This window comes from Pollicipes pollicipes, unplaced genomic scaffold (genome assembly GCF_011947565.3).
Source record: "Pollicipes pollicipes isolate AB1234 unplaced genomic scaffold, Ppol_2.1 Scaffold_4295;HRSCAF=5057_pilon_pilon_pilon, whole genome shotgun sequence".
Lineage (NCBI taxonomy): Eukaryota > Metazoa > Arthropoda > Thecostraca > Pollicipedomorpha > Pollicipedidae > Pollicipes > Pollicipes pollicipes.
In genome coordinates this window covers 42183310-42197374 of record NW_023596461.1, presented here as the reverse complement: position 1 = coordinate 42197374, position 14065 = coordinate 42183310, and the positions used below count along the sequence as shown (strand labels likewise).

Below are 14065 nucleotides of genomic sequence, written 5' to 3'. Positions count from 1 at the left end.
CGGGGGGGGGGGCTAACAAGGAATGACTATGTGCCACATGATCAGATGTCGGGTCTGTGGTCCCTATCAATGAATACCGGATATGGGGTCTACAAAAATCTGTCGTTGAGTCCGTAGTCGCAGCGGTCGTATTCCGGTTCTGTGGGCGCCGCGACTCGGTGTTCCGTGTGTGGGCGCCGCGACTCGGTGTTCGGTCTGTAGTGCTTTGACGAGGTGATGGGTCTTTTCCTACACCAAGTGTCGGGTCTGCCGACCCGCTGACCCAATACCGCTTCGACCAAACACCGGAGACCAAATACCGGGTCGACCCAGTACCGAGTCGACCAAACACCGGGTCTTTTAAGTTCGTCCCTGCAGGTGCCGGGCTGTAGGTCGCCGTGCCCCAAGACATTGGGTCTGCAGTCGCAGTGGCCAGACGGGGTCAGCTCTGTGACCCCGTGACCTACAGTCGAAGTAACCCGTCGCCGGACGGCCGCTGTTACAGTGTGCGCCGCCGACCAGTTCCGGTGCGGCGACGGCACGTGCCTGCCAGCGCGCAAGAGGTGTGACCTGCTGGTCGACTGCCCGGGCGCCGAGGACGAGGCTCGATGCAGTATGTCACGAGCAGTGCCGGCTGTCGGCCCCGCCCGGCTCTTTGTGCGTAGCTAGTTCTGCACTGCCTGCCGCGTCGATCCATGTTTTTTAGAGGTTGCACGGGCGGTACAGCACGCGGCGGCTGGTCTTCGAGCGTCCGCGCGTTGCGCAGCTGCCTCATTCGTGATGGGGTCGCGGCAGGTCTGCATGGCCAGACGGATCGCGTCCGGCGATTCTTTTGTGTCTGGCGTCTTGGTAGACTGCCTGCGAGCTGCTGGGGTTCGTGCGGCCTCCGACAGCCGTGTCCACTGCTGAAGCTGCCACTTGTGATGACGTCACCCGTTTCTAAATGCCTGCTCGCACTGGACGACTCAATGGCCAGAGTCGTTTATTTGGATTTGTTCCGCTCTGGTGAACGCATTCGCGTGTTCGGATCCTCTGCATGAAAAGTGGATCCCATAAGCAGGCATGACTTGGTCTAGTTTTCTAGTTCCAGAGCGTTTACGAGATGTATCACTTCCCTTTCCTTGCAGATCGAGATTGTCCGCCATTGGGACACAATGAGCAGCCAATTCTCCTCACCGATTTGACTTTTAGTGTAGTAGCAGCCCTTGTTTGTCTCGCAATCAACATACCATTCCTGTATGCATGATGCGTCATGGTACGCATGCAAAAGTGTTATCATCGCCACTGGGATTTTATATATCCTTGCGATGAAACAAATCAATTCTTGTTTTTTTACGTGAGCAAGCAGGTTTTATGCGCTTCACTTTCAAGTCGAAGTCCGGTGAAAATGTCTGAATCAGTCCTCTCCACGGTGATAAAAACAGTTGTGGACGTTCGGGATCAAAATGCGCTCGCCGTGTTGTTTTGTCACAGTCGCCCCAGTAACCTTCATATTATTACAGTGGTTTCAAATGCGCCACTTGGTCATTTGTAAGGCATGGTTTGTCTTGTTTACCGGAAGTTTTTGTATACCGTCTTCCATAGCGATGTCTATCTGTTTTCTTTATTATGCATAGTCATTAGCGCTTCGCAGAGCATGAGATGTTATGCTGTGGTGGACCGAACATGCTGTTTCTGTTTGTTGTGGTTTAGATAAGAGCCCTTTCGGCCGGTAATGACAACTCCAGGGATGTCGGGTGAAGGAGAGTGGACAATGATGGGGCAACACTGCATGCACCTGAGGGTCAATCCGTCGAGGCCTAGTCCGCGCGGGGACCCCTGTACGGGGTAGTTCTCGGCGCTCGGACAGGGCCACACCAGGAGGAACGTAAGCTCGCTCATGGCTCGGAATAAACCTTACCCCGAAGAAACCGAGCGTCACGGAGATGCAGTATCACGCGAGAATGTGGACAGAGGGGTTGAAGGGGGGGGGGGGGAAAGCTGTGTGTTGACCAGCATTTAAGCCCACTGTCTTCTCTGAATTTGCGCTAGCACAGCGCGCATAGTTGTAGCCCTTCCGGCACCCTATACCATCCCACCATTCACACGCAACACAACGTTTGGCGCGTCAAGCTCCAGCAACTGGCTCTAGCGTCCACTTATTGGTGAATGGCCAACGGCCGGCAGTCGAACGCCGTATCGCGGCGGGTGGTCCTGTGAATGGCGGCAAGCGTTGGACCGCCGGGCGCGGCGCCTCCGCGCTAAACACGATACCACCATCAGCGGCGACCATCGCCGCCTGGCCCACTCGCGGACGGCACCGTCGGAGCGCCTCGACGACGCGCCACATTTCGCTGCCGATGACGGAGGGCGTCGGTGCGTCCGCCGTTGCAAGCGCTGCGCGCCCCGCCCGGAGGTCAGCGCTAGATGGCGCTCGGCGGCGCGTAACGCCAGAGGTCACCGTCAGGTGGTGTTCTGTGCGATGGTAGTGGAGGTATCCACTAGGGTATCGCCGCCAGATGGAACTCTCCGTGCCGGTGGTGACTGCTCCAGATGCCGTCACACAGACTCTGTTCTGAGGATAATCACCGTGGGCGACCACTTGTTAGATAACGCTCTGTGCTGGAAATAACTCCAGAGACCATCGTCAGGTCCATGGTCGCATAACGGCTTCGAGCTGCGTATCGAGGGTGCTTCTCAAATAAGACCTGGTACAGCAGACTATGACATGCCGGTACCTTGTCGTGGCCGACGTTTCGGAGACCAAGGGCCGCAAAGTTTTTGCCGTAGCAGCCACGTCGAGTCGTGACACATTGCTACGAAAGGGAGGAATAATCCAAAAAGTGAGAATGTGGTGTACGCGAAAACACAACCCTCTCACGAAAGGATTTCTGCGGCAGCCTCCCCGCATGGCTTATACTCGACACATCATGGCTCTATTATGAGACGCCTGCGATGCTGCCGATACACAGAGGCCTGACGTCCCGTCACTTCACTGGCTCTCATTGAGTGTGCCCTGCGTTGGCCGGGTCACGGTGCTGTGGCCGACACGGAGTGGGCGTAAGCTGGGTCACACTGTTGTTGCCGACACGAGGTGGGCGTTAGCCCTGGGCTCGCAGTGATCTCACCAGCCGACAATAACGAACTTGACACCGTCAAACGGCACGCCGAAAATCCGCTGTTTATTTTCCATGGCCAATTGCCGTCGCCGGGAAGTAAGCCAGCTCGTCGTATTAGCTTTGCGTGATGAGACGGAGGTTTTTAGGAACAAGCTGTCCCAGCGGCTGGGGCCGGTCTCGTGTTACTATGCTCTCGAGCAACGGCGGGTCGATGGGCATCGGCGCTGCTTCAGAGGTCGACCTGGTGAGAACGGACCCCGGGCGCAGATGGGCGGGGCGGACCAAAGGATGATCATGGTCGGAGATCGGGGAATGGCCGGAGATGGTCCGCGTGGTTGGAGATCGGGGAATGGCCGGAGATGGTCCGGATGGTCTGAGATCAGGGAATGGCCGGAGATGGTCCGATGGTTGGAGATCGGGAAATGGCCGGAGATGGCCCGATGGTCCGGAGATCGGGGAATGGCCGGAGATGGTCCGCGTGGTTGGAGATCGGGGAATGGCCGGGGATGGTCCGGATACCATCGGGACTGATTTGTATTGACTGGTAACAGGACATCGTCAGAACAGGGCCAGATGCCGAATCAAATCTTATTGGGGGGGCAAGCTCCGAAGTCGGCGTCAGTCAAAAACAAAACAGTGCAACGATAAGGTTTAGACGTTTTCCGGCGTTTGGGAAGAACTATGACTTTGCTTCACCCCCTCTGGAATCAACCAATGTGATCATCAGTGAACCGGGTGGGACTAAATACGTTGTTCTTCACGAAACACGCTGTCACAGCGGCTAGTTCCACGAAAGAAATTGGTTGATCTTCGTCGGCTTCTCATCTTGGCGTGACTGTCACACACTTAGTTCGCAGTATCGGTCTCTTTGTTCAGGAGAATTAGATGTTGCGGTCCTTGCATGCTATTTCATCCATTTGGTCTGTTTGGTCGAATCATCAATATATCGGCATTGGCCGATCTAGCGGATCTATTTCCTGCTGCATCAGTCTACTCTGGTAGTTTCCATGAACAGCGCTGTCAACTGTGAATGACGAGATAATCTCCGCCCTCAGCAGTGGTCATCAGCGCTGTTGGTGTTTACCTCTGCAGAGCACCGTGCACGCTCCGCTGTGGGTCAGACGGGCGATGAATCATTAGCTGGGGATTCGAGAGCGTCCCGGCAGTTCCGGCCGCGGCGCTGTGGATGGCGAACGTGCGGCCTCATGGAAGTCAGCTGCACAGGCCGTCCGGCGGCCGCCGCCGGTGGGCTGTGCGGCGCCCAGACCGCCAACAAAGCGGCGGTGGGCCGTCCATCTCTCCTCTCCTGCAGCCTCTGTAAATATTGACCGGCGGCGGCATGATCGGAGTCCTCCTCCCCCCCACCCCCTGCCGGCGGGGAAGGGGGGGGGGGCGGCGTGCACACGACGCCTCCACCCCCCCCCCCTCCCGGCACCCCACCCCCGATCAGTCGTCATGGCAACAGCTGCAACAGCCGAGACGCGACTTGCAGGCTGCAGAGTCACAGTGACCTGATGTAACGCAGTGGGCGCACACGGCGCCTGACGGACAAATTGGACCCACCCTGCTCCTCCTCATCAGCCGAGCCCTGAGGCCGTGTCCGCCAGCTGTCAGGACAATGACAACTAACGATTACACCAGCCGCCCGGCTCATCCGCAGCCTGTCGCAAGCTTTGTCGGTCGCTGAAAGAAGGACTCGATGTCATATCAGAGGATGCCGGTGGTGCTTTTGCAAGCAATCAGAGACATTTTGTCAGCAGTAGAAACATTTTATCTCCAAAGGAATTGAACATTTTGCCATAAAACAGAGTTAGTTGTATAAATTTGTGAACCAATGCTGTAGAACACCAATGGCGGCAACACTTTTCCTTGTGGAAATGGCTTCATTCACACGTAATAGCATTGCACAATGTGCGGTAATACAGCCTCGTACTTTCTGCAGAGTCAGTTGACTCACAGCTGCACATCCCTAATGTCAAATGCGGTAATGCAACCTCGTACTTCCTGCAGAACCGGCTAGTGCACAGCTGCCCATCTCTACTATGTTAATGCATGTATATCATTAATAGCACCCAACGTATAGAAATCAGGACGTGATTTGGGCTATTGTATTTCTAAAAGCTTCTGTTATAATGTGATACTTTTTGACGCGCAGAATAAGTAGTTTGCTCTTTGATGAAAGATGAAGTGAAGTGTTTCGTAGCATTGGACAAAAAACCTATACTTGAGACTCGGTTTCTTCGACAGACATTGCAAATTGCTTACGTTCCGATGCTAACAATTGCCAACTCAGTGAACCTCATGAGCATCGGCGTAACTCTTATAGGGCTCGGACCTATTTGCAGCTGGAGGAAAATCACAGGACCGCGTCCTTTTTGAGGACAGAAAACCTGTGCAATCTCCTTAAACAGTTGGCCTGCAGGCAACAACTAGCTACTTATACGGAGTAAACGGTGAATGTTACTTGATGTTATGGTATGCGTGAGCGTGTAAGAAGCAACTGCGATCGCAAAACGAAGGTTTGACACACCTAACTGGACCAGGGCTTTCCACCGAGGAGCCGTTTGATATGCGCATTCCGGCACTTCCCTGTCACTTTCTGACTGTGCCACGACGACGGACGCCATTTTCCTACTTGCCCGCACCGACGGCCCATGGAAGCCCGCACCCAGTTGATTCACACTGGAAACCGCGTGGGTGTCCTTTCTAGATTGATAAGCTCCCCTGGTATGCTCCCCTGTTTTTCTAGATTGATAAGCTCCGCTGGTATGCTCTCCTATTTTTTGCTAGATTGATAAGCTCTCCTGGTGTGCTCTCCTATTTTTTTCTAGATTGATAATCTCCCCTGGTGTGCTTTCCTATGTTTTGCTAGATTGATAGGCTCTCCTGGTGTGCTCTCCTATTTTTTCTAGATTGATAAGCTCCCCTTGTATGCTTTCCTATTTTTTCTAGATTGATAAGCTCTCCTGGTGTGCTCTCCTATTTTTTCTAGATCGATAAGCTAGATTGATAAGTCCCTCCTGGTGTGCTCTCCTATTTTGGAGTTTCGGTGGCGCTCATACCGCCCTCGTACACGCCGTAGTAGTACGTAGACTGATCCGTACCACCTCGGTACGTTTCACTGGTGTTTATTCCGTCTTGGTATGTTTCACTGATGCCCACACCATCCCATATGCTCCGCTGGTGTTTATTCTAAATCAGCATGTTCCGCCGCAGTTTTGGTATGTGTCCACAGCATATTAGTAAATACAACTGGTGCGCATACCGCTTAATGATCGCGGAGCTCGACGCAAGACAGGCGTCTGTGCTATAAAGCGGGGGTCCCTGCTAAATAGGAATATGTTCAAAGTCGTACTGTGAGCACGGCTATTACTGTAGCAATATAAAATTTGGCTATGGGAAATCTCTGGGTGTTGCAGCCGCTTTTTGCACAATGCATGAGCCCGATCACACCCACTTTGTCGGCAGCGTGCACACGTCTGGCACGTGCGCCGATCTTTTGAGTGGCACATCTGGGTGCAGGTCAGTGGTCAGCCTGGTGCGTCGTGCGCTTCGGGGCGAAGTCGCATGCTGTATGCCAGCCCCCTCCCCCTGATGCACTTCATTTTTAGTGATGCCTCAAACGTTCACAACAGGACGTAGTTGGAGCACATGGGGGATGTTTTCATGTGGCACATGCGGCACTTTGCCTCTTCGAAGAACTCGCGAGTTTATCTAAGCTCAATTAGCTTTGGTCAAGTCTGGCCAGAACAGCTCATGTATGTCGGGTTATAGCTCACCCAAACAGGTGATGGGTGCATTTCTTACACGCTTCCCATGGCTCATGTTGTCCTCAACACAGCACTAGCTCGGCACGGTAACTGGATATAACTGGATGTGTCACACCCCGGGAGGAATGGCGTGTCCTACCATAGCTTTACGGGGAGCAGCCTCTCCGCTCTCAGTTACACTTCAGCTAGGCAGTGTCCACCAGATGCAACGTAGCGTCCAAGGTTTTCTGGTACGTAACTCCCGTGATATCTTAAATCGGTTTCGACTTTCAGAATGATATCGCAATCAATTCGAGCTGACATGCGAAATTTTTCTGGTACGGGTTTTTGGGCCATGTTTTGTTTCAGGGTAACTTGGACCCTCGCTTGCCTTCTCACACCTGCGGCACTGAACCGCGCTTGCTGTCAAGATATTTCTCGCGTACACCGTCGAGATTACAAACCTCGCATCCAGGGTTTGCTGTGTCGCCCCTCGTTTTCCAACTGCAGTTCAACCCAGCTGCCGCTATCCTTTGATGCTTATTTCGGCTATTTTGGAGTGATTTCCAACGAGAGGAACATCGTCACGACCCTTGGGAATTGCTTGTGTTCTGTAAACAGTCGCTTGCGGGATCCTGAAGGGTTTACAGTGGCTCCCAATGAATGATCGCAAGTCTCGCGACAATCTTACGGGCGCCTTACCTGGATATTGTCTTTATGCTGCCAGGGCAACTCAATACTTCAATGACTCCAAATAAGACGTTGACTGCAAACGGAACTCGGTTCTTGAATTCGTTTACATGATTTCGAAGCTAAACATGGGCAGAATTGTCATGCCAATTGCCGGTAGTGACATACGCGATGTTCAAGAAATACACATGAAGTGTGTCATTTCCCAGTGCCCATCCGTTAGGAACACACCACGCTGGTACGTAGCACACGTACCACAGTGACTCGGCGCCGGCTCGCTCGGTGCCGTTCATATTGGGCTGGTGTTCTCGGCACCGGCTCGCTCGGTGCCGTTCATATTGGGCTGGTGTTCGCATTCGACAGCCGGTCATTTTTGGGAAGTCTTGCTGGTTTCACGTCGGTGGTCTTCACCTACTTTTTCAGAGCCACGGTCCACGCCCTCTGGAATGTTTTTTTTCATATTCAGTGCATGCACATATACAGTACAGCGTATGCTGTATATGTGTGTGCCCAGCGGCCTTTGCGTCCTGTCTCCCTTAACTTAGTTCTCGTTTGCACGCGGCAGGCTTAATAGAAGGTTGCCAGGTGATATCACCCTCCATCACCCCCTTTCTAGGGCGTTATGGTCGTTCAATCCCCATTAACACTTTTCGGGAGCTGCGGTCGGTCCGGTAATTGCTGTCGCATCCGCTCGCTTGGTGTGTGGTTAGTCAGCTTGTCGTAGTCCTGTGTCTCCTGTTGTGATTGTCATGATAGGGGTGGTGGAGGTGACCATCGGCGATCTGGTGGTGGGGTTAGCCAGTGACGGTCTGGTGGTGTGGCTGACCCACGGTCGGGAGGTGGGCGGGGGATCAGTCGGCCCCGGTGCCACGCTCTCTGTTGTGGGTGCCCCGCTGTCGGTAGGTGTGGGCGGGGAAGGGGATCACTCGGCCCCGGTGCCACGCTCTCTGTTGTGGGTGCCCCACTGTCGGTAGGTGTGAGCGGGGAAGGGGATCAGTCGGCCCCGGTACCACGCTCTCTGTTGTGGGTGCCCCGCTGTCGGTAGGTGTGAGCGGGGAGGGGGATCAGTCGGCCCCGGTACCACGCTCTCTGTTGTGGGTGCCCCGCTGTCGGTAGGTGTGGGCGGGGAAGGGGATCACTCGGCCCCGGTGCCACGCTCTCTGTTGTGGGTGCCCCGCTGTCGGTAGGTGTGAGCGGGGAAGGGGATCAGTCGGCCCCGGTGCCACGCTCTCTGTTGTGGGTGCCCCGCTGTCGGTAGGTGTGGGCGGGGAGGGGGATCAGTCGGTCTCGATGCCGCGCCCCCTGGCGCTGATGACGGCCGCCGAGCGGCTTCGGTGCCGGCCGCTGCCATGTCAGTCAGCCCCGACCCTCCGCCGCGGACGGTCGCGGGGGTGCCGGCTCCTGGTTGGCCCGTGCCCCGCTCGTCGGTCCCCGGCGTCGCTCACAGGCGGACCTCAGGTCACGACCTGTCACCATGCAGCTGACCTGGCTGCTGCTGCTGGTCGGCCTCGGTGGCCTGCGGGCCCAGGCCCCGCTGGAGCGTGAGTGACGCACTGCCGGACGCGTCGGCCGCCGGCCTCAGGCAGAGGCAGGCGTCGCCGGCAGCTCCTCTATCAGTGACACACACTGGCGCTGTCAACCGTCACTTTTTCACAGCCTGCACCAGTGTCTGTTACGCGTCGTTGACGCTTGCTATGCTCTCGTTTTTAGGTACGTCATTACCAATGGGCGTGTCGATTGTGAGCATGAGAGGTGTGACTGGGAGGCGCCTTTGTTTTTCAATTCTCTACTGTATGAGCATCATCATGTGGCGGTCTGAAGCGCAGCAATGCTAAGCTATTTTTAGACGCACATAACCGCCCTGGCCGCTGGCGTCGCAAACATCTCCTACTGTTTGTAGCAAGGAAGGGGGAACATCAGCCCGGTAGCCCACCTCAAATCCACGAATCGGTGTAGGGCTGCAGCAGAAGGCTCCTCCAGCTAGCCAATGATAACCTCGTTCCGACACTCAGCAGTTATTAGCAGAAGCAGCTCTCACATTACGCCCTGTTGGCAGCTTTCAATGGTTATATGTGATGTCGGCAGAATGTCCGACGACAACCGACAGACTACAAACATAGCTCTTTGCCACGCCTTGAGCACTTTTGAGCGCTGTTCAATGTCCATGATTAGCGACTGCGTGCTGCCATCTGAGAACATACGTTAACGTCAAACGAACGTGGCTTATTATCGCGCATATGACGTGAGTCTTTCATTTTGTTTCTCAAGACGATCATACTTTAGACCCATGGGCAGCGAGGGCACGATGCTTGTGTGGACCTTTCGGTATGTGTAGATTTTTGAAGCTGAATGTTTTCACGCAGAGTAAGCACAATTTTGTAGAACCTGTCCCTAAATATAAAGCTTTTACGGCACGGTGTCGCGCAACACTAAACATTTCAGTTTCGTAATGAATGGCGGTAAGCGATTCATGACGTGTACCGCAATGAAAGGCCGCTGCAAACGACCGTGCAGCTCATTGCAGCGGTCGTTGGACGCGGCGGTGGTGCGTGCCGCGTGGCGCCGGCGCGAGAGCCGGCGCCGTGTCCGGCGCGTGTCCCTGCAGCCGACGTGTGTCCGTGCCCGCCGCGGGTGTCCAGTTGCCGCCATTGTAATCGGAGTCCCGTCAGGGTCATTGTATTCTCCTGTCCAGGCGCCGTCAGTGATGTCTAGCACGCCGGCAGCCGGCGGCGCCGCCGGCCCTGCCACCGGAAGCCGTCAGTGGGCGCCGGCGCTCCTCCCGCTCCGTCTCACTCACCGGTGTCAGATTAGGAGCGCTGCCAGTCGGGGATCGCTGTCAAGGTGCAGCGCGAGGCTCATTTGACTACCTGCTGCCCGCAGCATGATCACTCAACACGGAGCGTGTGATGACCGCGAATCGAGCAGGCTATGGGGATCATGTGGCTCGTGTTCTTAAAAAGAGAATTGTCCAGGAACACCGCCTGGAGATGTGGTATTCGGGTGGTGACCCCCACCCTCAGGTCACCTGGCGTCACGCCGGCTCCTGCCATGTTCAGGAAGTCACGTGCGCGACTCCTTTCATGTTCAGATAGTGCGGTACACCAGGCTGGTCGGCACACGGTTGCCGGGGGCTCGGCTGGCTGCCGGCCAGCCTCAGCGCCCGTCTTTCCTTTCGTCCTGACCGCAGCCACAGCCATGTGGGGCGTCACCTGCACGGGCGCAATTGGGCGGCCAGGACCTACATACACACCTCGTCCGGGCCTGCAGGATCGCTGGCGCTAAATTCCTCGCCATGCGTGCGTGCGAGCCCATGAGTCATCCGGCTCGGCCAGTAGCGGTCAGATTACAGCCCCGGGCGGCGGGCGCTCGAGTCGGCGGGCGTCGATCGAGCATGTGATCCAACCAGCAGGCTGGCGACTGACCCCGTCTGAGTCGGCGCCGCCCAGTCACCGGACACCCGGCCACAAGCGGCGCCTCCTTCCGACACCTGACCACGGAGGTCACCCACTCAGCGGACGGTGAATACCCTCCTGGTGGGCTGCAGGCCGCTCAGACTGAGCTCAGACTGCGGCGGGCTCTGAGCCCTGCTCAGACTGAGCGTCCGATGCCACGCCTCGCTCTGACTTTGTGTGCTGAGTGTTCGTAGTTTACTTTCCGATGGCACGAGCGAACAACGCCGCGCCTCGCTCTGACTTTTCGTTCGGAGTGCTCGTATTTTACTTTCCGATGGCACGAGCGAACGACGCCACGTCTCGGTCTGACTTTTTGCTTGGAGTGCTCGCATTTTACATTCCGATGGCACGAGCAAACGACGCTCAGACGTGGGCGGTGTGAGCTCGTCTCTGGCATGGCACGTCTCTCCTGACGGAACTACCTCACTTGGATGAACTTTAACGCTCCGGAGCTTCCAAAGCCTCGTCTTTGCGCCTGTCATTTGTGTCTGAGATTTTCCCACCGGCCTGGCGACAGTGACAACACGCGACGAGCTCATTTGCACGGGACCTAGTAGGCCGGTCTCGTTATCTACGAGCTCGCATTCCTGGACGGCGTGTCGCCTGGACTCGTCTGTGCGTCGCTATTCCTCTGGTCACTAGCATCGCGAGCCCTCATATCGCCAGGCCTATCTGCACCCAGGTTATTTGCGTGCCAAGCTCACAGCATGCACAAGCTGACTGAATGGCCGGCGGCCTGCAGCATCTCGCCGCCTGGCGCGGCGCGCAATTTCACATTCTCATCGGACGAGTGGGCGTGGAGAGGTTCGGCGGTGCAAGTCACCCCTCCATTGTCCCTGTCCCTCAGCCAAATTGACTGGGTTTGCACTGAGAAGGACCTTGGCCGGCGGCGGACTTGTACCAATACGTGGTGGGTGGGCAAACACCGAACCGAAGCGGTATCGCCACATATCATGGCGTTTATGCGGCGTATGTTGACGCAGCCCAAGTGCTGGCTGTTCCGCACTTTTCAGAGCCGTGGCGTGACAGGAAGTGTCCTTATGGCATGGACAGATGGGAGCACAGACTTGTGCCCGGCCCAACAATCCATACCCGCTGCGGCTGGGTTTGTGGGGCAGCCCGCGTGCCTCCGTCCTGGCACGTGAGGAACGTTCTGCCCGGATATGGAAACCCGCTCAAAGTCCCGATGAACTCTCCCCACCCAGTGACCCGCCCACCCGCCCTGACAAAAATCGCCGAAGGGGGTACTACGGAAAATGTATAAAACAATAGCTGCGGGCAGCGGAACTCTTGCTTCATTACACTTGGACCACAACGCCAGTCGTGTTAGCTGTAGCTTTAGTTGAACAGTTACTTTCATCATGACGTACATTTAAGCGTTGTTTTGTAGGGGGCTTTTATGAGTGAGGTCGCAGATCGAGTGAGCATTACTGTCACAATTTGATAAATTTAATCGATTTGGTCAACAATTCTGTGACTTTACTGGCTGGGCCCGGCCTGGCCAGTCACGCTTTTGAAGAGCTGACACTTTTGCAATCACTAACCGCACTACCAAGAGAGTTTCAGCAACAAGAAGCACAATCCTTGAACGTTGTGGTGCAGTATTCTTTTAGAAATGTCAGTGCTGTGCTGCTTGATTAGGCAGGGCATCTCCCCAGCGTTACAACGTCACCACCATTTCACTTCCCCATTCGATTGGCACGATAGACATGTAATTTTCAAATCGCGAAAGGTCTGAGAGCATGTGGTCGGAAACAGAACCAGGTTTGGACAGCCAGGCGTCGCATCAGCAGGGGGCTAGCTAATATCGCCCGGGAAGAAAACGGAAAATCAACGTGGCGAAAGTGTGTATGCAGGCGAACGCACGTCTACAAATCGTAGGGCGATTTTTACATACTTGGCCCATACGTATACGAGCAGTACACCTGGAACTCGAAAATGTCGCCTTTTCTGAAGTCGGCCGTGTATACAATGCAGTGTCTCCTGAACTGAGACAGATCGAGCCGTGACAGCCACACATACTTGGGTGAAAAGCCCAGTTATTGTGACTGTTATCGGCTCAATTTTGCATTTTTTCAGCACTATCGGCCTGGTCACAAAAAAACGTACACTTATCAAGTTCTTTCGCCTCATCGACTTGGATTATCCGGTTAGCCAGGCACGAAGCCAGCCAATGCCCCAAACACAGACAGCTAATGCTGCACGAGCGCCCAACACCAGTGCCCCTCCGCCTGCTTAACACATGCAGGTGGGACATTCCATTGCATTGATAAGTCCCATCGGTGTGTGTTTCCGCCGGCGGTGGGCTCCATTCGCTCACGTTCAGGCATTATCCGCATGCAAATTCGTTGCCAGCGTGCAGCTATCCACATGCAAGCACATATTGTCAGTTGTGTCTAGTGTTGTTATATTGCCTGTTGTTGCATCCAGACATCCATGTTCTGTTCCCAAACGGGTTTCTTGCGTGCACAATCGGCTTCATCATTCATGAAAAGACCGGACCCAACACTTTCTGGGCGACGTGGCAGCACGCCCAGCCATGTCCCATTCACACCAGCCAGCTGATACGGCGGATTCCTTAACTTAATAATGTTCAGGCAGGCGGATGCGAGTCTCGATGGCCAATATCAGCGGGGTACAGTCTCGTCCGCAATGCCCAGGCAGTAGGACAGCCCTCCAGCATTGCGCAAACGGTAGAGTACATTCCCCAACTATTTCTGGGCGCTGTTGCGATCCTGTTACCGCCAGCGACTCTAGTCCGGTGCCGCCGAGCTGTAGCTGGGAGGCCCGCCGGGCTTTGGATGGGAGGCTTGCCGAGCTGTGGCTGGGCGGTCTGCTGGGCTGTGGCTGGGAGGCCTGCCGGGCTGTGGCTGGGAGGCCTGCCGGGCTGTGGCTGGGTAGCCTGCCGGGCCGTGGCTGGGAGGCCTCGGGCTGTGGCTGGGAGGCCTGCCGCGCTGTGGCTGGGAGGCCTGCCGGGCTATGGCTGTGAGGCCTGCCGGGATGCTGGGAAGTACTATCCGCCGGCACGTCGACGATACCAAGCCGTGCTGTGTCCCATGCTGCTTTCCAGCCCGAAGCCATCGAATGCCGATCGGTT

At 55.6% G+C, this 14065-nt stretch overlaps 1 protein-coding gene across 1 annotated transcript in view; it reads left to right on the top strand.

Moving 5' to 3' along the window:
• The first annotated feature begins 8864 nt into the window (after positions 1–8864).
• The window catches only part of LOC119097563 (prolow-density lipoprotein receptor-related protein 1), a 33928-nt gene continuing 28727 nt past the window's right edge, over positions 8865–14065 (top strand). The window contains exon 1 of the mRNA XM_037220596.1: positions 8865–9057. Within this exon, the coding sequence (XP_037076491.1) occupies positions 8991–9057 (67 nt within the window). The 5' untranslated portion in view covers positions 8865–8990. The remainder of the gene's footprint in view (positions 9058–14065) is intronic.